Source organism: Oncorhynchus clarkii, chromosome 12, assembly GCF_045791955.1.
Source record: "Oncorhynchus clarkii lewisi isolate Uvic-CL-2024 chromosome 12, UVic_Ocla_1.0, whole genome shotgun sequence".
NCBI classification, from domain to species: domain Eukaryota; kingdom Metazoa; phylum Chordata; class Actinopteri; order Salmoniformes; family Salmonidae; genus Oncorhynchus; species Oncorhynchus clarkii.
Window position 1 is genome coordinate 20,644,951 of NC_092158.1, and position 27,228 is coordinate 20,672,178.

Sequence of the window (27,228 nt, forward strand, 5' to 3'; positions counted from 1 at the left end):
AACTGATAGCTTTTTTTCGTAAAATGTTATTACACGTTCCTGGTGTTATGGTGACAACGTCCGTAGCACACTTGCAATGCAACTTCAGGCGATTATGTTCTTCTGATTATGTTCATAAGACATAGGCCTATTTTGGAGCTGTAAAAAGGTGATTTGGCCTTCTCTCTTTCTATTTATATTGAATCTTTGTCCAGCTACTGTGACAAGTTTGGATGTGGTAAAAACCTCCATAGCCTGCATTGTTTTAATATTATATGCCCATGGGGAGAAATGATGGTGCCTGTAAGTGTGACATATTTAAAATAAGTTGTTGTTTTTTGTTTAGAATTGTATTAGAACTATTCATTCTCTTTTTTAGGCCTTATCAATAATGAATTTAATTTTGCTTATTGACAATGTTTGTGTGAGGATCGACGCTGGAGACGAGAAGCAGGTACAGGGAGAACATTTAATAAACAACGGACATGAAACAGAACAGGAACAGCATCTGGACAGGGGGAAAATATCTACATCAATGCTGACACGGGGAACAAACTGAGGAGCAGACAGATATAGAGGGGGTAATCAACAAGGTAATGGAGTCCAGGTGAGTCCAATATTACGCAGCTGCATGTAATGATGGTGACAGGTGTGCGTAATGAAGGGTAGCCTGGCGCCCTTGAGCGCCAGAGAGGGGGAGAGGAGCAGGTGTGACAGTTTGTCATGTCCATGCTCAGTCATAATGCAATTTACAGTAGGCTTAGCCCCTATATCAGTGTGAATGCTATTGAAGCCATGCAATTACTTAGAACAATGTGGACTGCAAATTGGTTGAAGTTAACGTATTTCGCAAAAATAGGTCTACATTTTGTTATTTCATTTCTGTAAGCCATTAAACAAACTATAGTGGACTAATATTGGAATTGGAGTTGATTCCAAGGTAATACATAAAAGACCGTAAGTACACAACTTGAAGCAGCAACCACTTATTTCGCCATTGAACACGTTCTGATTGGCCAGTGAGGGGCCAAGCCTCGACACCCACAATTTGTTTATTCATCAAAATCCAGCCCTTTCACGGCAACGCCAGCAAGTGTGCCGATAATTGTGGTAGTGAAAATTGCAAAAATATTTCTCACACACCCCTGAACCTATGCGCCTCCTGGGCTTAGATTTACCATTGCATTAGGTTTGTTAAAATAGAGCCCTATGTATATAGAACTCAGTGGTTTATCCATGCAGCGGCACAATCGGATGAAGGCGGCCTCAGGCAAGTTCAAAGGGAGAGGGGTCTGCCTCTTCATAAACAACTGGTGCGCTGCTTCTAGTGAAGGAGTTCTCATCTGTAATTATCATGGCTGTCTACATCCCTCCACAAGCCAACACCACTTTGGCACTCAACAAACAGTATAGGGCCATAAACAAACAATAAACCACTCACCAAGAAGAAGCATTTCTGGTGGGCGGAGATTTTAACATGGGGAGACTTAAAACCATTCTACCTCACTTTTACCAACACGTCTCCAGCACCACTAGGGGTGCTAAAACTCTAGACCACTTTTTTTCTAACCACAGAAACGCATTCATGGCCCTCCCTTGTCCTCCCTTCGGCAAATCTGACCACGAGTCTATTCACCTGCTTCCTGTTTAAAAACAAAAGCTCAAACAGGAAGTACCAGTGACACACTCAATACGGAAATGGTCCGATGAAGCATACGCGAGGCTACAAGACGGTTTTGCTAGTACATACTGGGATATGTCCCAGGATTCATCTGACAGCTTTGAGGAGTTTACCACATCAGTCACAGGCTTCATCAGTAAGTGCATAGACGACGTCCCCCCCACAGTGACTATACAAACGTATGCAAATCAAAAACCATCTATTTACAGGCAATATCCTCACTGGGCTAAAGGCTAGCGCTACCGCTTACAAGAAACAGGACACGGACATGGATACATACAAGAAAGTCTGCTACGACCTCCAATGAGACATCAAACATGCAAAATGACAATATACCAGGAAAGTGGAATCCTATTACACCGGCTTCAATGCTCGTCCTATGTGGCAGGGCTTGCAAATGATAATGGATTACAAATGGAAACGCAAGTGTGAAATGCCCAGTGACGCAGAACTCCCAAATGAGCTAAATACCTTTTATGCTTGCTTTCGAGGAAAACAACACTTGCATGAAAGCCCCTGTTGTTCCGGATGACTGTGTGACCTTGCTCTCAATGGCCGATGTGAGTAAAACTTTTAAACAAGCAGCATACCACCCTGAATCCCACTGCTGGCTTGCTTCTGAAGCTAAGCAGGGTTGGTCCCTGGATGGGAGAACAGATGCTGCTGGAGGTGGTGTTGGAGGGCCAGTAGAAGGCATCCTTTCCTCTGGCCTAAATACCCCACGGCAATGATTGGGGACGTTGCCCTGTGTAGGGTACCATCTTTTGGATGGGACGTTAAACGGGTGTCCTGACTCTCTGTGGTCACTAAAGATCCCATGGCACTTATTGTAAAAGTAGGGGTGTTAACCCCAGTGTTCTGGCTAAATTCCCTATCTGCCCCTCATACCGTCACGGTCACCTAATCCTCCCCATTTTACAATTGGCTCATTCATCCTCTCCCCTGTAACTATTCCCAAGGTTGTTGCTGTAAATGAGAATGTGTTCTCAGTCAACTAACCTGGTTAAATAAACACATTTAAAATAAAAACTCACTGGGCCAGATGGAATACCAGGGCGCGTTCTCAAATAATGTGCAGACCAGCTGGAAAGTGTCTTCACTGACATTTTTAATCTCCACTTGTCCCAGTCTGTAATCCCAATATGTTTCAAGTTGACCCCTATTGTCCCTGTTCTCCAAAGTAACCTGCCTAAATGACTATCGCCCTGTAGCACTCACATCTGTAATTATGAAATGCTTTGATAGGCTGGGCTCTCACACACACACTACACTACACTACCCCCCCCCCCTCACACACATTAATGATATGCTGCTGCTACTCTGTTCTTTATTTTATTCTTATATTATTATCTATCCTGATGCCTAGTCACTTTACCCTGCCTTCATGTACATACAGTTGAAGTCAGAAGTTTACATCCACTTAGGTTGGAGTCATTAAAACTCGTTTTCCAACCACTCCACAAATTTCTTGTTAACAAACTATAGTTTTGGCAAGTCAGTTAGGACATCTACTGTGTGCATGACACAAGTAATTTTTTCCAACAGTTGTTTACAGACAGATTATTTCACTTATAATTCACTGTATCACAATTCCAGTGGGTCAGAAGTTTACATACACTAAGTTGACTGTGCCTTTAAACCGCTTGGAAAATTCCAGAAAATGATGTCATTGCTTTAGAAGCTTCTGATAAGCTAATTGACATTATTTGACTCAATTGGAGGTGTACCTGTGGATGTATTTCAAGGCCAACCTTCAAACTCAGTGCCTCTTTGCTTGACATCATGGGAAAATCAAAAGAAATCAGCCAAGACCTCAGAATTTTATTTTGTAGACCTCCACAAGTCTGGTTCATCCTTCGGAGCAATTTCCAAACGCCTGAAGGTACCACGTTCATCTGTAAAACAATAGTACACAAGTATAAACACCATGGGACTACGTAGCCGTCATACCACTCAGGAAGGAGATGTGTTCTGTCTCCTAGAGATGAACATACTTTGGTGTGAAAAGTACAAATCAATCCCAGAACAGCAAAGGACCTGGTGAAGAGGCTGGAGGAAACAGGTACAAAAGTATCTATATCCACAGTAAAAACAAGTCTTATGTCGACATAACCTGAAAGGCCGCTCAGCAAGGAAGAAGCCACTGTTCCAAAACCGCCATAAAAAAGCCAGACTACGGTTTGCAACTGCACATGGGGACAAAGATCGTACTTTTGGAGAAATGTCCTCTGGTCTGATGAAACAAAAATATAACTGTTTGGCCATAATGAGCATTGTTATGTTTGGAGGAAAAAGGGGGATGCTTGCAAGCCGAAGAACACCATCCCAACAGTGAAGCACGGGGGTGGCAGCATCATGCTGTGGGGGTGCTTTGCTGCAGGAGGGACTGGTGTACTTCACAAAATAGATGGCATCGTGAGGAAGTAAAATGGTGTGGATATATTGAAGCAACATCTCAAGACATCAGTCAGGAAGTTACAGCTTGGTTGCAAATGTGTCTTCCAAATGGACAATGACCCCAAGCATACTTCCAAAGTCGTGGCAAAATGGCTTAAGGACAACAAAGTCAAGGTATTGGAATGGCCATCACAAATCCCATAGAAAATCTGTGTGCAGAACTGAAAAAGCGTGTGCGAGCAAGGAGGCATACAAACCTGACTCTACACCAGCTCTGTCAGGGGGAATGGTCCAAAATTCACCCAACTTATTGTGGGAAGCTTGTGGAAGGCTATCTGAAACATTTGACCCAAATTAAACAATTTAAAGGCAATGCTACCAAATAGTAATTGAGTGTATGTAAACTTCTGACCCACTGGGAATATTGATGAAAGAAATAAAAGCTGAAATAAATCATTATCTTGTCACGTTCTGACCTTTATTTCCTTTGTTTTGTCGTTATTTAGTATGGTCAGGGCGTGAGTTGGGGTGGGCAGTCTATGCTTGTTTTTCTATGATTTTGGGATTTCTATATTTCGGCCTAGTATGGTTTTCAATCAGAAGCAGGTGTCATTAGCTGTCTCTGATTGAGAATCATACTTAGGTAGCCTGGGTTTCACTGTTTGTTTGTGGGTGATTGTCTATGTTAGTTGCTTGTGTCAGCACAGTTCTCAGTATAGCTTCATGGTCTTTATTTCGTTTATTGTTTTGTATAGTTTGTATTCAGTGTTCAGTGCTTTCTTTTATTAAAAAATCATCATGAACACATACCACGCTGCCTTTTGGTCCTCTTCATACGACGATCGTGACATCTCTCTACTATTAATCTGACATTTCACATTCTTAAAATAAAGTGGTGATCCTAACTGACCTAAAACAGGGAATTTTTACTAGGATTAAATGTCAATAATTGTGAATAACTGAATTTAAATGTATTTGGCTAAGGTGTACGTAAACTTCCGACTTCAACTGTGTTTACCTCAAATACCTCGTACCACTTCAGGTTTTCTCGGATACCGAAATTAAGATCTGAACCAAATTGGATATGTGAAATTCCCATGTGACACCAAAGGGTCCTGTAAATAAAATAAAAAATCAATACCGATCTGATTCGGTTCCGAGGTGGATCAGATCATGAACCAGATTTGACCCAAAATATATAAGAGATGAGGGAGAATCTGATCCAAATTGGGTCAGGTCTCTATCAGAACCAAATGGATCTGAAAGATAAAAAAATGCAGCTTTATTGCTGTGTAAGCCATCAGAATTGTTTTGACTTGTCTGGCAGGCAATGAACCTTTTCACATGCATTTTCTGTTGTAGGCCATTTTCAAATAATTGAGTTGTGGTCTACACTACAGCTTCGAATTTTTCGAATTACATGCCTAATTTAAAATGTCGGCACCATACGGGAAGAGGTGTGTCACGAAGATGCACTATAGGCACCTCTCTGCCAACAATGAGCTTTCTGTCTCCCGCTAATTCATGCACATTCATTGTGTCAATTGTTTGCCCTTTGTTAATGTTAATGTTTATTTTGATTGAGCAAGCATAGAAGTACCTGGCCTGAGCGCAAATGTAGGTCTATAAAAGTTCACATTTGGGGATGTCTAATAGTATTTCTGATTGCTGACTCAAAGTTTTTTTTCATCACTTCACACAGAAAGTCAACAGTGTTTCCATCCACTGCGAATAACACTAGTTATTCACTGTATTTGAAAAATCTTTCCAACACTTTCCTTCTTTATAGTAACCACCATGCCTCAGTGTGAAATAGAAAAATGCTGATCCCATATCTCCAGTGGAAATGTCAGAAAATGGGCTACCTGAACCCTTCTCAATTGTGCAAATACAGCTGTGTCAATTCCAAGCTCATTTGCATGGAAAAGGGTGAGGACCCAGTTGAAATAATGTTGCAAGTTCGCTATAGCTAGACAGAGAGAGGCAGACAGGCAGAAGATATATTTTAATGCTATTGCCTGAACCAACTGCGATGCTTAGCAAATGTGATGCAGAGGATATTTATTTTCGTCTAGATATTTTATTCTTCAAATGTAATTTCGGATCTGGATGGTATTTCACACATTTTCAGACATATCCCAGGTCCATGGCTACACATTTCGGATCCAACCTGTTCAGATACTGAGTTGGATCTCGGGTAATCGGGTTCAGGTATATCAGTGAAGACATTTACACTGCACATTGATCTGGTACTGCTACGCCCTGTATATATTCGGCGCATGTGACAAATAAAATGTGATTTGATTTGACAGAAACACAGAACCAAGCATAGTCTTGTTTAGACTGTGTTGGGAGCCATGTTTTTGTATTCAGCCTTTAACCCAAACCAGCAGCATACCACCTTGCATCCCACTGCTGGCTTACCTCTGAAGTTAAGCAGGGTTAGTTCTGGATGGGAGACCAGATGCTGCTGGATGTGGTGTAGGAGGCACTCTTTCCTAAGGTGTAAAAATATGTCATAGGGCAGTGATTGGGAACGCGTGTCCTGACTCTCCGTGGTCACTAAAGATCCCATGGCACTTATTGTAAGAATAGGGGTGTTAACCCTGGTGTCCTGGCTAAATTCCAAATCTGGTCACCTAATCACCCCCAGCTTCCAATTGGCTCATTCATCCTCCCTCTGACCTGTAACTATTCCCTACGTTGTTGCTGTAAATGAGAATGTGTTCTCAGTCAACTTACCTGGTTAAATAAAAACCCTGTGTATGGAGTTGTTAGCTCCTCATTGAGTTTTCCTTGTGGACTGCCAATGCGTGTCCCAGAGAAGGCCACTACCACAGTAACGACACATTCTGCTTGACCAACTTAGCTCTGCGTGTTTGATGAATTCTAGAGAGTTGTAGAGGTGATTTTACTATTGATCTCAATATCTGATAAAGATTTACTGGGCATTTGAAATGGTGCACTGTTGTCAAACAAACATATTTTTTTGTGAAACACTAAGAATGATCTTTTCATTTTTCAAAGTATCTTGGAACTAATGCTGATCTTACGGCACCAGACACTGACAGTCAGATCCAGGGCTTCCTTCACCAGCAACATCACTGCTGCTGATGATGAAAGGTCCTGTTTGTCAGGACTGTGGGAGAGGTTACACTGAAGCAGAGGGTGACAGCCCTACCACCTTGGGCTGTGGTTACACTGAAGCAGAGAGAGAGAGAGTCCTACCACCTTGGGCTGAAGTTACACTGAAGCAGAGGGAGAGAGTGCTACCACCTTGGGCTGAGGTTACACTGAAGCAGAGGGAGAGAGCCCTACCACATTGGGCTGGAGCAGAGCTCGCCTACGGGTCCACAGGCTTTATCTGAAGCACCCCAGTGAGGGATGAATAGCCCAGCAGAGAGGGGAAGAGGATGGAGGAGAGGATGGGGAGGAGGGAAGATGGGAAAGGAAACGATAGGTGGGAGGAGAGCAGGGGAGAGCGAGAAGAGGAGTAGTGAGAGGTAAGTGGAGATGAAAGATATGCGTTCTGAATAAAATGCAGCAGTTTGCATGAGAAAGCAACCCTTTTGAGTTCTAGATATCACCTTTTTTTCTTCTAAGAGTGTACAAGGAATAGCCTACTGTCCACTCTTACTCACTTCTGCTTTCTGAGCATCACTGAGGGCAGTCTCATTGGAATGAGTTAGGTACATAACATTCCCCAAATCATAGAGAGAGAGAGTGTGTCAACTGAAACAGTGTAAAATTAATAGAAAAACAATAAATAGGAAGGGCTATCATCTCCCCTCACTGCCTCCTCCTCCCTCTCTCTCTGAGTTTTAAAGTCTCCTCCCTCTTCAGAGAATGGGAGTATGAGGGATTGCTTCAGTCGTCTTAAGAGAACATATACGCACATCTACCATTCTCTGTGTGCCCGTCTCTCTCACTCCATCTTCCAGTCTCCATCTCTCCTCCCTTCTCTGCCTTCTTGACAGACCCACTGCTGCTCCCTGCCTGCCTGCCTGACCTGTCCTCAGGCTGAGGATAACCCTGAGCATCGTCAGGAATAGGAGTTTGTCTAAAGAAGGAAAATCTACACTGGTGAAGGTCAGTGTTTTGTTTTGCTCTTCCCTTTTTAGGATTTCTTGAAGTTCCTAACAACTGAGAGTTGTTGGTGGTGTTGAGCAAGGGAATGGCCAGGTCTGTGTGGACCTTGTGTTGTTGTATCTATATATCAGGGGTACACACTGTTGATGTGGCCACGCATGAAAGGTCTCATCCTTTGTTCCGATTTTCATTACATTTTACACTATCCATAGTAACATGTCCACATAATTTACATTAATTGAAATGCAAACAAAATCTTTGGATATAAATGTGCAGAGTTCAGAGTGTTGCCAACTGGCATTTTCAATCAAACAACTGATTGACAAATTGTGCCTTTCCAATGAGAACATACAGAGCTGTATGGTGCTTTCCGTTAAGTTTCTTTAATGCATGATGGGGCATCTATTAAATGTATGAAGGCACAAACACATTTCCTCTAAGAGTAATGTTTTTTTTTAAAGAAAGCACAAAAATATTGTTTTTGTTATTCCATTATTCTGGTGTGCATGAGTTGTTGTATTTATAATCCTCCAGGATAGACTAATGATTTGCCATGGTGTATTATGGATGCAGATCTGCACCTGCAGGGTTTCATGCTTCCTGTGTTCAGGGTCTTCGATGCTTGTCATGGATGGATTTATAATGGAAAAAAATGCTGGCTTTTTTGTTACACTAAAATGACTTGCTCTCTTCTCAAGGTTCTGTGATTATTTTATCATATCAATTTATGTACATTGTTATTTTGATTACACACCATATGGTCAAGATTTGCGATAAGAAAAATAAGCTATCCTTTTTTTCTCTTATCAACTGCATTGCAATGTCAATGTGAACGTCTGCATGTGCCATTTCAACTGCATGTGTATTGTCATGTGTCATTTCATCTATCTCCAGTAGCTATCACCAAGGTAAGGTCCAGTCCGACCCATTGGTTCAGGTTCTCTGGGTGTTTAAGAGGTGTGTGAGACACCCCTAGTCCCGTCTGCAGTCATGGCCAGTAATGAGGAAACTCTCCCGGCTTTGTATTTCCACACTAGGATGCAGCGGATCCGGGAGGGCATCCACATAAGGACCATGAAGGCCAAAAGGAAAGTGGAGGACATCTCTAAAGAAGATGTCCAAGCCTTCTTCAAGAAGCACGCCTTCGTGCTCTTTACTGTAGCTGCCGTCATTGTAGGTGAGTGAACCCCCCCCGACCCGGGCAGGCCTACATACACAATACACACAAACAGGCCTACATACTCACGGACACGCACACACACCCACACACTTTGAAACCCATGCTCTTCTATTGCAATCCAAAATCCAATAGGGAGACTCACCTACAAACCTCATTCTAGAGGTGATTGAGAGACAGAGCCTCTCATTGTCCTCTGTTCTACATGCAGTTTCAAGCCCACTAATCAGCCCTTCTGATTCTCCAGGTATAATCCTAGGCTTTGCACTGCGTCCCTATAAAATGACCTACCGAGAGGTGAAGTACTTCTCTTTCCCCGGAGAGCTGCTGATGAGGATGCTACAGATGCTGGTGCTTCCCCTGCTAGTATCCAGTCTAATCACAGGTACACCAAGTCACTATACGGATGCCCTCCACCAGAGGCAAGTTTAGATGTTTTGAGCATGCAGATGAGGGGTGGATTTAGTGGTGTTTGAAAGACAGGTGTGGAGGCCCAAAGGAAAAGGGAGAATGCCAAAGGGGCTTGAGGCACAAGGACAGGTACTGTAACTTGTGCTTGATCCGTGTGAAATGTATTTTTCTCCAGATTCCCATTAGTCTCTAGGCTCTGGCATGGAGACAGTCACTTCATTGTACTCCTTTTCTATTAAAATGCGGTGTAGAGAATGAGGGAAGAGGGATGGAGGGAGTGGGGTTAGCTTCAGTAGAAAAGACACCCACTGCCTGTGGGTCTGAGAGGGTAGCTTTGGGATGGGTACCCCCTTGAACCTCTTCCTCCTGCTTCACTTCACAAGGATAAAAGCACACAATGTGCCACTCCGCCACTTTCTACACAGCTGTATTGTTTTGTGGCATTCCATGACACCCAGCACCAAAATACAGAAAGTGGTTTGGAGGGTGGTGGGATAAGAGGTTACGACCTAGAATAAAGGGGCCACTGCCCAGCTACACAAGCAGACATGTAACTACACCATCTAGTATCTTTCTGAGTCCTCAACAAGGTTAGGATCCATATGACCTAGCTTGGTATGACGTATAGTATAAATGACATCACTATGCTAACGCTGAGTGATTTACTGTGACCTTGAAACTAGACCTACAGCAGCAAGCTCTAGTCATTTCTCAAAGTAAGATTGAGCTGATCTGTATCTAATTTTCTTTTCAAACAAACGTCTTTTTAAACTAACCTAATTTGTGATGGTTCACACTGGCTTGAAAGAAGCAGTGAATGTTTACTAAGAATCCTTTCTCTGATCACATTTTAAACACTAAAAAACAGTAGAACTGTGGAGAGCGGCAGAAAAGAAGATGTGTGGGGTCAATTTTTGTTTCATGCTTCGTCTTTGTAGTAAACCCTTAAAAGAACCCACTTCTTTAGTCCTGTTAAAGTGGTCACACAGTCTTGTTTGCAGTTTCCATGGCAATGTGGAGATGCAAAGTCGTTATGGGCGCATGGCAAGTGGACAAGTTTCTGAGGACTCAGAGAGAGGATGGAGGGAAGAGACAGAAAAAGAGAAAGGGAGAAACAGGGAGAGATAGTGAAATAAAGAGGCACAGAAAGGAGCAGAGGCACAGGTCAGCAGAGGGGTGATTGTGGGAGAGGGAAGCGGGATGAAGGAGATTGAGAGTTGAACAAGGGTTAAATGGAGGGTGAGGAGGTTTAGTCTAATGGCAGTGCCCCTAACAGAATTAAAGCACAGACATCTCGCTTACACAAAAAATGCTTACTCCATCAGCACACTGAATTGGTATAACACACCAGAACGGCCCCTGACACCTTGGAAAATCCAAAGCAAACTTTATTGCAACGCTTTTTCAGGTAGAGGTCTTTCTCTATAATAGCTCTCTTACCCATGGCCTATTTGTAAGATTGAGAGATGTCAGTCGGGAGAAGCAAACCATAATCCTTATCTAATTTCAGATGGAGAACGTCAATACTTTTGCTCGCCTGTATGTTTTGCTATTAACCTGATTTCTGATTTCTGTCAGATGACTGTCAGGCAGCCCATTAATCTGCACACCTGTTGACTCTTTGTATTAGGCTGCATCCTCCAGCAGGTCATATAATCTCTGGTCTACAATAATGAGAGATGATAAATAATCTCTGAGAAAGAGGAGAGTGACTGCCATGGCAGTAGACTAGTTCACACTGAGGTCATCTATTAGTCTCTTGCAGTGGTGATTTCAGCATGTACTGTACATCTTGGTCTGGCAAAAATAATAAAAAAGTGGGATGCATGCCAGCAAAGCCACTACACAACACTAAACAATACATGAATTGCACTATAATGTGACAAACAGTGCCCACAAACTCTTAGGGCCTACATAAAGCTGTCCCAACAGCAGTCCCAACACCTTACCACTGCTGCACCTGGTTATCAGCGGAGCCTTGTCTGGCAGCGAAACAGTTCACTCAGCCTCATTTACTGCCTTTTTTATAAAAACATAGCTGATATGGCTGACTTGCTATAACAAATTTGGTTTCTAATGACAAATGAGATGTACAAACTATGGCATAAGGGGACGACAAGAGGATAAGACGCAATCCGTCATTTCGATTAAGACATTAACGAGCGAGCTAAGACGGACGTAGTCGATAGAACTATTTGTTTAGCACTTTTGAAATGTACAGTGACAGACTTCAGAACGTGGGTTGTTCTTACAGTGTTCTCCCTGTACACCAAGTCAGAACCGTAGGATAAATAAAGGGGGCATATAAGCAGACAGTGAAAGCTCTTACAATATTCAATGATGACATTTCTCTAAAACAGGCTATATAGGCTACATGTGCACCACCATGTCAGAACAGTAGGCAAAATTAAATAGACCAAATTATTAGTAAAGTAAATAGACCAAATTATTAGGGTGAGGCACATGGGCTACTAACATCTTACTACACAACATACCCATAGTCTAATCAAATGGCTACCCAGACTATTTGCATTGTTCCTCCCCTCTTTTACGCTGCTGCTATTCTGTGTTTATTATCTATGCATAGTCACTTTAACTCTATCTATATGTACATATTACCTCAATTTCCACGACTAACCAGTGCCCCCACACATTGACTCTGTGCCGGTACCCCCTGTATATAGCCTCACTATTGTTATTTTACTGCTGCCCTATAATTATTTGTTACTTTTATTTCTTCTTCTTAAAACTGCATTGTTGGTTAAGGGCTTGTAAGTAAGCATTTCACTGTTAGGTCTACACATGTATTCGTTGCATGTGACAAATACATTTTGATTTGATTTTGAATTACTTTCTTAGCTACAGTAAACATATCTCCCTGGCATATTACATCATTTATGCAGCATCATACAATACATTTTTGGACTCACCTTGTTGTGCTGTGTTCACTTGAACAGGAAGATGGCACGGTGGTCCATCGTGGGCAAATTTTGTCATCAAAGTCTGGCATTCTTTGGATTTATGGTGCTTTCAAAACAACTCAGAAAAAAACAAGGTTGAATCTTGATTACTTCATTAATCTTCAGGTCGTAGTTCTAGAAAGAGGCCAGATTTACAATTCCGAGTTGGATGACCGTTTAAAAAAAAAAATTCCCAGTCGGAGCTTGTTTATTCCCGACTGCCCAGTTGTCTTGAACTCACTGAAGTCACGTTTTCGCAGTTCCGAGATAAGTTGTTTTGAGCGCAGCACAAATCATGCTTCTGTCACATGGGATGACACTGGAGAGACGAAGCAGGTACGGGGAGTAAAATATTTAATGTAGAACGGACATGGAACGAGACAGGAACAGCGTCAGCAAACGAGTAACACAAACAAAAGACAATCAATGCAGAAGCGGAGAACAGAGCTGGGGAACTGACAAATATTGGCGGAGGTAATAACAGGTGATGAGTGAGTCCAGGGGAGTCCAATATCGCTGATGTGCGTGATGAGGGAAGGCAGGTGTGTATAATGGATGGAAGGAGTGCGTGATGCAGGGCAGGAAGAGCGGTGAGCAGACGTGACAGCTTCAGCCCCTTAACCGCAGATTTGGGACCACACAGCCCGTCACTGATTCCTTCCAAACCACTCATTGGTGAATTTGCGATTTCCAACTTGTTGTGTAATGTTTATGTCCAATGGACAATGAGCACCGATATGTTTTATCTATAATCTCTTCATTATTTATCTTCATATGACAAGGATTAAAAAGGATTTGCCAGTAGATTGTTGACTTGATTCATAATGACTGCTAGCTAGGATTTTGAAAGTATGATGTTGACATGAACAGTCCAATCAAAAATACTGTACATACAGTTGAAGTCAGAAGTTTACATCCACTTAGGTTGGAGTCATTAAAACTCGTTTTCCAACCACTCCACAAATTTCTTGTTAATAAACTATAGTTTTCGCAAGTTGATTAAGACATCTACTTTGTGCACGACACAAGTCATTTTTCCAACAATTGTTTACAGAGATATTATTTCACTTATAATTCACTGTATCACAATTCCAGTGTGTCAGAAGTTTACATACACTAAGTTGACTGTGCCTTTAAACAGCTTGAAAAATTCCAGAAAATATTGTCATGGCTTTAGAAGTTTCTGATAGGCTAATTGACATCATTGGAGGTGTGTACCTGTGGATGTATTTCAAGGCATACCTTCAAACTCAATCAGCCAAGACCTCAAAAATAATTGTAGACCTCCACAAGTCTGGTTCATCCTTCGGAGCAATTTCCAAATGCCTGAAGGTACCATGTTCATCTGTACAAACAATAGTACGCAAGTAGAAACACCATGGGACCACGCAGCCGTCATACCGCACAGGAAGGAGACACGTTCTGTCTCCTAGAGATCAACGTACTTTGGTGCGAAAAGTGCAAATCAATCTCAGAACAACAGCAAAGGATCTTGTGAAGATGCTGGAGGAAACAGGTACAAAAGTATCTATATCCACAGTAAAATGAGTCCTATATCGACATAACCTGAAAGGCCGCTCAGCAAGGAAGAAGCCACTGCTCCAAAACCACCATAAAAAAGCCAGACTACGGTTTGCAACTGCACATGAGGACAAAGATCGTACTTTTGGAGAAATGTCCTCTGGTCTGATGAAACAAAAATAGAACTGTTTGGCCATAATGACCATCGTTATGTTTGGAGGAAAAAGGGGGAGGCTTGCAAGTCGAAGAACACCATCCCAACCGTGAAGCACGGGGGTGGCAGCATCATGTTGTGGGGGTGCTTTGCTGCAGGAGGGACTGGTGAACTTCACAAAATAGATGGTATCATGAGGAAGTAAAATGATGTGGATATATTGAAGCAACATCTCAAGACATCAGTCAGGAAGTTAAAGTTTGGTCGCAAATGGGTTTTCCAAATGACAATGACCCCAAGCATACTTTCAAATTTGTTGCAAAATGGCTTAAGGACAACAAAGTCAAGGTATTGGAGTGGCCATCACAAAGCCCTGACCTCGATCCTATAGAACATTTGTGGGCAGAACTGAAAAAGCGTGTGCGAGCAAGGAGGCCTACAAACCTGACTCAGTTACACCAGCTCTGTCAGGAGGAATGGGCCAAAATTCACCCAACTTATTGTGGGAAGCTTGTGAAAGCCTACCCGAAACATTTGACCCAAGTTAAACAATTTAAAGGCATTGCTACCAAATACTAATTGATTGTATGTAAACTTCTGACTCACTGGGAATGTGAAGAAAATAAATAAAAGCTCAAATAAATCACTCTCTACTATTATTATGACATTTCACATTCTTAACATAAAGTGGTGATCCTAACTGTCCTAAGACAGGGAATTTTTTAAAACTGACATTAAATGTATTTGGCTAAGGTGTATGTAAACTTCTGACTGCAACTGTATAACGTGATTTGACGTAATTATATCTGTGGCCAATGACCTTGAGCCTTCTTGGATGGGCACTTCTAATATAACTCTATGGCAACATCCAAATGGCTAGAATTTTCGAGGTCTACCCATAGACTTGGTGGTGATGGGTAGCCTAGTGGTTAGAGCGTTGGACTAGTAACCGGAAGGCTGCAAGTTCAAATCCCCGAGCTGACAAGGTACAAATCTGTCGTTCTGCAGTTAACCCACTGTTCCTAGGCCGTCATTGAAAATAAGAATTTGTTCTTAACTGACTTGCCTAGTTAAATAAAGAAAATGTAGTGTCACCATGAGAGCAGAGCTCTGTATTTTCTGCTGGCTTGCCCCACCAGCACTGAGCTAGGCTGAAACACCTGCAATTTGGAGCTGCCTTACTCAAGAAAATAGAAAAGAGACCATGTTTGTATGCATCTTTATTAACTCAATCCAATTTTATTTTTTTAAACATTATTTGTGAACTGATATGTATTAATGCCAAAATAACATGCAAAACAGGCAAGCCCCCCAAAAAAGAAAATATATTTTATAATTTTTTTGCTAAAAATGTGGGGCTCAAAACAGAATGACGGATTGCCACTGGTCTCTTGATGTTACACCTGATAGCCCCAGTTCACTGAGTTCAACCTCATTTTCACCTATGATGAGATATCTGAGAACCCTGCTGTTCCAATACCAGCCAACAATTGCCTGTTATGGCATAGACACTTCTCAACAATTCTGTGGCCCCTCAGTTCTCACAGTGTTCCTGTCTCTGCCTTAGGGCATTGGGTTTTCCTTGACCAGAGCAAGGACTCACCCTTCTGTCTCTCTGGCTCCAACACCATCCAACACATCAGCATAGCTTCAGGAGCTATCCAGAATGCAGGCTAATATGGCTAGGCAATTGCTATTTCAAGTGTTTTCATGCCACTGCTATGAAGAAATGTTAGAAATGTTGCACAATGGGATAATACTGTTCTTCTAAACAACATCTCCCCTGTCTCTCCCAACCAGGCATGGCAGCACTGGACAGTAAGGCTTCAGGAAAGATGGGCATGCGAGCTGTGGTGTATTACATGACCACCACCATTATCGCTGTCATCATAGGCATCATTGTGGTGCTCATCATCCACCCTGGGAAAGGATCTAAGGATGAGTTCATGAAACAGTCGAAGATAGAGGACATCAGCCCTGCCGACGCCTTCCTGGATCTCATCAGGTAGCTAGCTGCATACTAGAGTAGGAGGAGGGTCAGGGGTTTAGTGGAGGAAATATGAACTGTTTTTGTGCCATTGTACCCCTGTGTTCATTCATTGTGATGATCATGCTCTTTCATTTCAGAAACATGTTTCCACCAAACATGGTCCAGGCCTGCACACAGCAGGTAAAGCATTTAATGACTTTGTTACTACAAACGGATGCTACAAATTTAACTATGGTTCTACGAATTCCTTGAAGACCGTCAGTACGGTTTAAATTGTGGATGATATCCCTCGCACTCCCCACAGGTCGAGTAATAACAACAACAAAGTCACGTCGGTGATGTGACAGCATGGTAGGACGTGCCCCCGCAGTTCATATAAAACCGTACATCAGACCACACACGGTCTCAGAAAATATTCTTGCCCAAAGATTCAGAGTGACAGGAAAGTACTGACGGTCTTACAGATATTCGTAGAACCATAATTACAATCGTAACTTCTGTTCTACTTCATACCTTTCAGACGTCAGTACAGCTATAGTACTATTAACCTCTGATTAATGCGACAATGTCACTGGGAAAATGGCAGGTCCCATGGTGTGGCAGGATGAGACGTTGACCTTGTAAAATCTTAAGAACGTGCAGGGCGACGACCAGGTAGCAGCTGCACATATCTCATTCATGGGGACGCCTTTTAGCGGAGCACTGGATGTGGTGACACTTCTGGTAGAGTGACATATCACATGTTCTGGAACAGGGAGCCCTACACCATTATAGGTCTGAGTGATGACATCCACAACCCAGTGTGAAAACCTCTGCTTGGTCAATGCAAGGCCTTTTGACACAGGAACAGCTGGTCTGACTTCCTGTAGTGCTCCGAGGCTTGCATATAGAGTTTTGTGGGCTTTCCCTCTCTTGGTGGCCCTGGGTGGGTACTGGCGAACAATGCTATGAAACCACACACTATTGCAGAGACTTTGATATTACTAGCCACAATTGATATGGTGAAAAAACGATGTGTGGGGAGACAGAGGCACAGCGACTCAAATTATCTGTGAAAACCAGGCCCTCAACTCTGGCTAGCTGCGCTTCCCTCACCTTTACAGGCATGATGGTGCAGTTAATGCTGTGGTCAGAGAGTGCATCTCGCAGGTGGCCAATGCCTAGGCAGGTGGGGAACAGGTCATGACCATCTTCCACTTGTAGTTCAAATCCAAATGAGGAGCAGCCATGCATGCCCAGCAATGGTGATGTGGTAGTCTCTCAGCTAAGAATGTGAATAAAAAAATAAAAATATATATTCTCATGCAAATATACTAATTAATCAAATGAACTAATTTAATAGTAACCGGAAGCTGTATAACAGAGCAGCTACCAGTAAAGGTAGAGGGCTACAATAATCTGGCAGGAGTTGTACAGCAACCTCAAAATAATTTATTGTGGGCCTCCTGGGTGGCGCAGTGGTCTAAGGCACTGCATCGCAGTGCTAGCTGTGCTACCAGAGACTCTGGGTTCAAGCAGCCGGCCGCGACCGGGAGGTCCATGGGGCGACGAACAATTGACGTCGTCTAGGTTTGGGAGGGTAGGGATATCCTTATCTCATTGCGACTGATGAGGGCCGGGTGCAGTGCACGCTAACCAGGTGCACGGTGTTTCTTCCGACACATTGGTGCAGCTGGCTTCCGGGTTGGATGTGCGCTGTGTTAAGAAGCAGTGCTGCTTGGTTGGGTTGGGTTTCGGAGGACGCATGGCTTTCGACCTTCGTCTCTCCCGAGCCCGTACGGGAGTTGTAGCGATGAGACAAGATAGTAACTACTAACAATTGGATACCACGAATTTGGGGAGAAAAAGGGGGTTCAAAATAAATAAAATAATTTATTGTGAGCCAACTGCAGGAGAGATACCATGTTTAAATGTAGGCTTAATTTATGAAAAACACTCACGAATGGCTGTCGTTTGGTAAGCAGCTAGGTTGAGTGTTTAGCTAGCTGAGAACACACAGTGGCAGCTAGGTTGAGTTGGTTAGCTAGATAGCTTGTAGTGACCTAGGGGAGGAGAGGGATGCCTGGGGGAGGCAGTTCGAATCTCAATTCGTATAGCTGGCTAGGCTAACAATCTTCCTAGACGGCCTGCACGCTATGAGACGTGGTTATCTAGGGAAAGGGGCTCGTTTTGAGATCACTTAAAAATGTTATTGTTTTTGAAAGAAAAGCAAATTTTTTGTCAATTAAAATAACATTAAATTGTACAGAAATACAGTGTAGACATTGTTAATGTTGTAAATGACTATTGTAGCTGGAAACTGCAGATTTTTTTATGGAATATCTACATAGGTGTACAGAGGCCCATTATAGCAACCATCACTCCTGTGTTCCAATGACACGTTGTGTTAGCTAATCCAAGCTTATCATTTTAAAAGGCTAATTGATCATTAGAAAACCCTTTTGCAATTATGTTAGCACAGTTGTTCTGATTAAAGAAGCGATAAAACTGGCCTTCTTTAGACTAGTTGAGTATGTGGAGCATCAGCATTTGTGGGTTCGATTACAGGCTCAAAATGGCCAGAAACAAAAACTTTCTATTCTTGTTCTGAGAAATGAAAGCTATTCCATGCGAGAAATTGCCAAGAAACTGAAGATCTCGTACAACGTTGTGTACTACTCCCGTCACAGAACTGCGCAAACTGGCTCTAACCAAAATAGAAAGAGGAGTGGGAGACCCCGGTGCACAACTGAGCAAGAGGACAAGTACATTAGTGTCTAGTTTGAGAAACAGATGCCTCACAAGTCATCAACTGGCAGCTTCATTAAATAGTGCCCGCGAAACACCAGTCTCAACATCAACAATGAAGAGGCGACTCAAGGATGCTTATCTTCTAGGCAGAGTTCCTCTGTCCAGTGTCTGTGTTTTGCCCATCTTAATCTTTTCTTTTTATTGGCCAGTCTGAGATATGGCTTTTTCTTTGCAACTCTGCCTAGAAGGCCAGCATCCTGGATTCACCTCTTCACTGTTGACGTTGAGACTGGTGTTTTGCAGGTATATTATAATATTGTCTTTGTATCTCAAAATCATTGTAATGTGATTAACCTTAAAAATCTAAATGAAAATGATTCTAATCTAAAAAATCAAATTCAACCAGAGAACGCCCTCAGATCATGGGAAAAGGCTGCACTTGACCGTTGCATTTGAATCATTCCCACAGTGAATGACTAGGCCCGCTACGCTATGAATCCACACACTATTGCAGAGACTTTGATATTACCGGCCACAATTGATATGGTGAAAAAACAATGTGTGGGGAGGCAGAGGCACCGAGACTCAAATCAATACCTTTGTGAGATAACACTGTTAAACAAACAATGTTTGCTATTGTTAGCAATCAAGAGGAAACTAACTGAATGACTCAAAACTCCCCAGCTTATGCTCTCCAAATGGAGAGATATACTGCAGCAGGTAACTTCGATTGTAAACTTTATCAAACCACATCCACTGTGTGCACGTCTGTTCGCAAAACTATGTGGAGGCATGACAATGTTCTATTTCATACTGAGGCTTGATGGTAATCGAGTGTTAGAACAATTTTTCTCATTGAGAGAGGTACTGTTGTCATTCACAATGTATGTAAAAGAAACTGACTTTTTTTTAAATTTTATTTTACCCCTTTTTCTCCCCAATTTCGTAGTATCCAATTGTTGTAGTAGCTACTATCTTGTCTCATCGCTACAACTCCCGTACAGACACCCCTACCGACCAAGCCCTCCCTAACCCGGGTGACGCTAACCCGGGTGACGCTAGGCCAATTGTGCGTTGCCCCACGGACCTCCCGGTCGCGGCCGGTTAAGATAGAGCCTGGGCGCGAACCCAGGACTCTGATGGCACAGCTGGCGCTGCAGTACAGCGCCCTTAACCACTGCGCCACCCGGGAGGCCCAGAAACTGACTTTCTGTGTAATGAAAAGAAAATGCGTCTCCCTGACTATGTAACAGACATATTTGGGAAACTGAACGAACTGAACACAAACATGCATGGGAAATACAAAAACATTCTATGGGTGGCCTCCCGAGTGGCGCAGCGGTCTGAGGCAGTGCTAAAGGCATCACGCTGTTGATGTGACAGCTTGAGAAGACGTGCCCGCGGTTCATAACAAACCATACGTCAGACCACGATCCTAGGCTGTGTCGCAGCTTGCCGCGACCAGAAGAACCATGAGGCGGCACATGATCGGCCCAGCATCATCCAGGTTAGGGAAGGGTTTGGCCGGCAGGTATGTCCTTGTCCCATTGCGCTCTAGTGACTCCGTGTGGCGGGCTGGGCATGCATGCTGACTTTACTCACCAGCTGTACGGTATTTCTTCCGACACATTGTTGTGGCTGGCTTCCGGGGTAAGCAAGCAGTGCGGGTTGTGTTTTGGAGGATGCATGGCTCTCGACCTTTGCCTCTCCTCAGTCTATACGGGAGTTGTAGTGATGGAACAAGACTAACTGGAATTGGAAAGTACTAAAAAACTTTTTTTTTTTTTTTTAAACAACATTCTACTGATGAGTGACCGAATCAGTGGATTCAGAGGAAAGAATTCTTATTGGAGAGTCTTCCAAAAGCCATGCCCCCTTCCCTCGCCTGTGCATGTTACTGACAGAAAACAGCATCTGTAAGTGTCCAACATGAGTGATGATTGCTCACCTCCAATGCTTGGAAGAGCACTTTAGGACCTACTTCCCAATATGTTTGACTGTGATCCTGGCTCAGTTGACATACCGGTAAGTGAAATCGAACAGCTAATCGAGCGGTCATGTGACCGAATGCATTCACGGGTCACTACGGAGCAGTTTTTGTTCCTGACTCAAAGGGAATACCCTGCCGTCTCCCTCTAAGCATTTATGCCACATTCAAAACAACTGGGAACTTGTAAGCGGGAACTCAGAAATCTCAGACTTCAGTGCATTCAAGACAACTGGGAACTCTGAAAAAAACAAGCGCCGACTGGGAAAAATAGTTTTGAAAAATAGTTTCTCGAGCTCCAACTTTCCGACCTGAAGATCACTGAAGCCATGATTTGAGCTCGTATTTTTCCAGAGTTCCCAGTTGTTTTGAAAGCACTATAAACCTCATGGTACCCTTCACCAGCTCATATCTGTGTGAAGCTGGATTCAGTGCTATCGTCTGCATTAAAACCAAATGTAGATCCAGGTTGGATGTGACAGCAGATATGAGGTGCGCACTGTCGACCACACCCCCTGATTTTGAGAATCTCTGACGTGACATGCATCAAGCACACCCATTTTATTAGTGGTGGTGAGATAAGAGACATTATGTCAGACTAATTTGGAATTGACTGTCACAGCCCCACATTAAAAGTATATGATGGTGAGTTGAGAAGCCAATCAGAAATACTGTTAGAATGTTTTTCAATTCTGCCAAAGCCCCAAATAAAAAAGTAAACATTTGCTGTTAATTACATCATTTTTTCACATGGTTGGGCTCGCAAGAATTTTCAGATATCAAAATGGGGTCGTGGTCCAAAAAAAGTTAGGGAACCCCTGCTTTACCCGGACCTGGGAAAATGCAATTCGAAAAATGGGTGCGTGGTCTGACGTATGGTTTGTTATGAACCGCGGACACGTCTTCTCAAACTGTCACATCAACAGCGTGACTGTTTTAATTATTACCTGACCTGCGTGGAGCGCGAGGGATATAATCCATACTTTCCACTGTACTGACAGTCTGAAAGGTATAAAGTAAAACAGATTTCCTCATTCAATAAGCAGATTAACCCCTAAGTAAAAGTTTGCCACAGGAAATGGTGCTGTTGAAATAATGATGGTAATGAAAAAGGATACGTTTTGCGAAATACTTTTTGTGAATGGACACATTATTGACACTTTCAGAAGAAGCTTTCTGGTTTTGGAATTTCTGAGTAGAGATAAATCATTACATAAGAGACATAAAAAATAAAATAAAAACTGAGTGCGACTTTTATTTACACTGGAAGAAAAATTCAGACCACTAGGAACAAATGACAAAATCTGATTTTTTAAATGTTATTATTTTTTTAATTGAACCTTTATTTAACTAGGCAAGTCAGTTAAGAACAAATTCTTATTTGCAATTACGGCCTATCCCGTCCAAACCCTAACCCGGGCGACACCCTATGGGACTCCCAATCACGGCCGGTTGTTATACAGCCTGGACTTCTGCTGTAAATAAAAAATGATCACCAGCGGCAGATAAGAAAGAACCCACTTCCATTATTCATCTGAATGTTTTGGAGTTGTTGTGGTATGGTTGATGGGCACAGTGGGGTCTGAACTGCAATGAAGCATTGGCAGGGTTGCAATAGTAGCATTGTGGGGGTCGTGGCGTACCGCAGTTTTGCAAGGTCTGAGCTAATTTCCTGTCATTCTAAACCTTTTGTCCATGGGGAGCTCAACACTTTGTGGTCTGGACCCTCTCCCCATACAGGGTCATCATAGATCCAGCTGAACCTTACAGAATACTGCTCCTGCCATACTGCCCATTGTTTAATTCACAAGGCTGTGATGAGTGGAGCAGGTGCCTTTAGAGTTTTTGCTCTCTAGTCTATCGAAAGGGCACAAGTCTGACAACCTTCCCTAGACACCTTATCTATGTTCAGTAGATGCACATCAAAATCCAACTTCAAGACTGGAGCACAGGCCAAAATGAAGAGGCTGAGTTAATATTCAGTAACATTACTTAAAAAAATACTATTTCAGTAACACTTTCACTAAAGGAAATGACGTGCTATCATCACTTTAACAAGACAATGATAACCCATCACTGACGTAACCGGCTCTTTCCCTCCAGTTCAAAACCAAATACGGGAAGCGAATTGTCCATGTAACGGTGACGGTGAATGACTCGGTCTTCAACCTGACCAACCTGACTGAGCAGATCACCCGGGAGGAGGTGATCCCTATCCCAGGCACAGTGAACGGGGTCAACGCCCTGGGGCTGGTGGTCTTCTCCATGTGCTTTGGCCTCATCATCGGCAACATGAAGGAGCAGGGCCAGCCCCTCAGGGATTTCTTCGACAGCCTCAATGAAGCTATCATGAGACTGGTGGCAATTATCATGTGGTGAGTAGTTGGTGTGTGTATAGGTGTTTATAAGGATGGTGTGTGTGTGTGTGTGTGTGTGTGTGTGTGTGTGTGTGTGTGTGTGTGTTTATGCAAACCCCCTGCATTGCATGTGGTTCATGATTAGATCAGGCACAGAGAAATCTACACATCTATGCTTTGAAATGCTAAGTCTACCTATAGAGTGCCTGTAGAGTTGGGAGTTACTATGTGTATCTCTCCCTCTCAATTCAATCAAATGGCTTTATTTAGCCTCTTGCCTGAGGTATTGCTATGAATTATCTGGTAACTATAAACAGGCATGATCTGCTATAGGTCTTTAGGGTTACTGAGATAATTGCAGGACCACAATCTCATAATTGGCCAACATAGAACCATCTCGGGGCATGTAGCTTCCTGATGCTAAATTATTCCACAGATGAATTTGTAACACAGGCTTTGTAACCAAGACCAGTGACATGTTCACTCAAATAAATCCAAAATATTCCCAGTCAGATATTTGACAGATTTAAACCAAGTTTTGTTTATGAATAAAGGTAATTTCATAGCCCGTGCTTTGCACTCACAGAATGCACTGATGATTTCTCAAATGTCTGTCTGTGAGAGACTAAACATTTGACTTTTTCAGGCCTACAGTATTACACAGAAAAATAAGTCCCTTTTAACTATGTGACCATATCCTTCCCAAGCATAACCTCTTCTCCGTCCTCTGCTCTACAGGTATGCACCAATCGGCATCATGTTCCTCATATCGGGGAAGATCGTGGAGATGGATGACATCACTGAGATGGGTGGTCAGCTGGCCATGTACACCATCACGGTGATCATAGGCCTGTCCATCCACGCTTTCATCATCCTCCCCGGCCTGTACTTCGCCATCACACGGCTGAACCCCTTCATCTTCATCATGGGGCTGGTGGAGGCCCTCATCACAGCCCTGGGAACCTCCTCCAGGTTGGTCCCCTTACATTAATCTCCTCCCTGGCCTGCTCGGACTACGCCACACTGTAGCCTCGCCTGACTTGGCCCTGACTCATGTCAAATCAAAGCCTATTATAGTAGGGCCAGGAGTGTTCTTGATCAGATTGTGCCTATTAGACATCACCATCCTCGTTAGTAGTGTTACTAAAGATTACCCCTGGAGAATATGATGAATAGATCTAATACAAAAAATCTAAAACAACAACCACTCAAACACCATCTGTTTCTCTCTCCGTCTCTATCTCAGCTCAGCAACCCTTCCCATCACCTTCAAGTGTCTGGAGGTAAACAACAAGGTGGATAAGCGCATCACGCGGTTTGTGTTGCCGGTCGGCGCAACCATTAACATGGATGGAACAGCACTTTACGAGGCTCTGGCAGCTATCTTCATAGCTCAGGTTAACAACATGGACATGAACTTAGGTCAGATCATTACAATCAGGTAAGAATTAGTATCTAAGGTTAGTAAGCTAAAGTTTATGTTTACAGAATCAAAAGATGTTGATATGATTACAATTACATTACATGATTTATCAAGATAAGAGTTTAAAATACATCATTTTGTGCTATAAAACAGCATCACAGCCACTGCAGCAAGTATTGGAGCTGCTGGGATACCACAGGCTGGACTGGTCACCATGGTGATTGTGTTGACCTCTGTTGGACTTCCCACTGATGACATCACCCTCATCATTGCAGTTGATTGGTTCCTGTGAGTAATTTTTCCCATTTTCAGATTGAGACATGAGAATAGATAAATTATATTTGAATAATGATAAATCTATTATGGTGCAAATATACGCACACTACTTATTGTGTATAGTATACAAATTGTATAATGACTGGAACTGAAACGCAAACCATTTATCTTTCATTTTAAAGGTCGAACATCCTTTTTTTATCAACTACAACCCTAGTGACACACTTGTACTATCCCTCGGGTCTTGCTCCACTTTTTGGAATTGCATTTTTTTTAGTTTTAACATAGAAACATAATTAGGTTGCCCAAATTAATGATTTCAATTAGAATTCCCTTCCCAGAAATTACACAGCTAATTGGGTAGTGAGAAAAAATCCCATTCTCCATAAACTAGGAGGGATGGAATGTGCAGACAGAGTCAAAGCCTCATTTAATGAAAACATGGATGTTTCTCACAGTGATTAGAATATGAGATAGCCTATAGGGAGTGTTCTGACCACTCTTTAACAGGATATATTGGAATTGTCTCTGCTGATAATGCTGTGGACTATTTCCCTTCTGCATTCGTTTGACTATGAGTAATCTAAAGACGTTAGTTTACCTTTAATCAAAAGCAGGAAATAGGTAAATGTTTTGACCTGTTCAATATAACATGACCAAACGTCCCAGCGGACATAGGCTAGGGTTTTCTTTTAAAAACTGTATGTCCCACCACCCCTCTCGACCTCTGTCTCTCCTCCCACTGTATATGACTCCTTCACCCTGGTTAAGCTTTTTCTTCTTACGTTATTCCTGGATTGTAGTGATCGGCTGCGTACCACAACCAACGTCTTGGGTGACTCCATTGGGGCTGGCATTGTGGAATTCCTATCTCGACAGGAGCTGCAGGCCAAGGATGTGGAGATGGGGAACATTGTGCTGGAGGAGAGGAAGAAACCATACCAGCTCATCTCTCAGGAAAACGACCACGAAAACGCCAAACGTCCGAAAACTGAAAGCAAGATGTAGATCAACGCTCAATAGTGCACACAAGCACACGCAAGCACACACACAGAATGCTTTGGTTCATTTTTGTTTTCAATCTGTCGTATTTGTCCAGTTATTTTCACTCTACCATATTTCCTTTCCTTTGTTATTTTGTCATTCATAAAGTAACTTTTCTATTTACTATCCAACTTTTAAAAAAACGTTTCTTTCCCTGAAGTTGCCCAATCAAATTACTTACATCCGCCGCCTCTCTACGAGATAGATAGGCCACCTGTTTTATGGTGTGTCTGGGTATTTTTGTGTTGAGTTAAGTCATGGCCTAGAATATGTATATGGTATAATGGTATAAGTAATGAGGAAAGTGATATGGGGTGTTGATGTCCAAAAGGAATTTTGTAAAATTATAAAAGAACAACCTATGTTTGAATGACTTCATCCCTCAAAAAAAGCAACAGAGAACACATTTGTATATAACTACCTTAATTTTGGTGGACCCCAGGAAGAGAAGCTGCTGCCTTGGCAGCAGCTAATGGGGATCCATAATAAATACAATTACATTTTATTTGCTACAACTAATGAAATGAGGCCCTATGAGCTGTTTCTGGTGAAAAACAACCAACTTCCTATCATGGGTTAAATAAGCAGTAATTTAAATAACAATCCTCAAGTGGTGTGTATTTTTTTATTTTTTTTATTTGATTAACTTTTTTCATGTTGTCAATATTCCTGTTGCATTTGACAACTCCAATTGTATTTTTACTTTATTTTGATTGATCAAATTCTTGAAGGTGGTGCTGTGATGCTGACAATATGGTTAAAACGAGATGTATCCAACAATCGTCATCACTATATATGTATCCAACAATTGTTATCACTATATATTCCCTATTTTGTAGCCAGCCCTAAGACAAGCGAGTCTTTGAAATATCCTTCACTATTTAGTACATCATTATTTTAACATAGCAGGTGTTTAATATTTTTAAGGCTTTGTAGAGTGATTGTATGTCGATATATGTGTAAATTAACTATATAATATGGATAGTTGTTTACGTGAATGTCTTCTTTAATCTCAATGCAGAAAGATATTTTGTTTTCAGGGCCGAAATGCC

The 27,228-nt window shown here is 42.4% G+C and overlaps 1 protein-coding gene across 1 annotated transcript; it reads left to right on the forward strand.

Moving 5' to 3' along the window:
- The first annotated feature begins 7,985 nt into the window (after positions 1–7,985).
- On the forward strand, positions 7,986–26,247 carry LOC139422863 (excitatory amino acid transporter 1-like). The gene is made up of 10 exons (XM_071174287.1): positions 7,986–8,146; positions 9,184–9,323; positions 9,571–9,708; positions 16,170–16,374; positions 16,497–16,539; positions 23,180–23,451; positions 24,172–24,405; positions 24,680–24,874; positions 25,010–25,144; positions 25,936–26,247. Exons 2-10 carry the CDS (start codon positions 9,185–9,187, stop codon positions 26,138–26,140), a joined length of 1,566 nt encoding a protein of 521 aa, XP_071030388.1. The 5' UTR covers positions 7,986–8,146; position 9,184; the 3' UTR covers positions 26,141–26,247.
- The last annotated feature ends 981 nt before the right edge of the window (positions 26,248–27,228 follow it).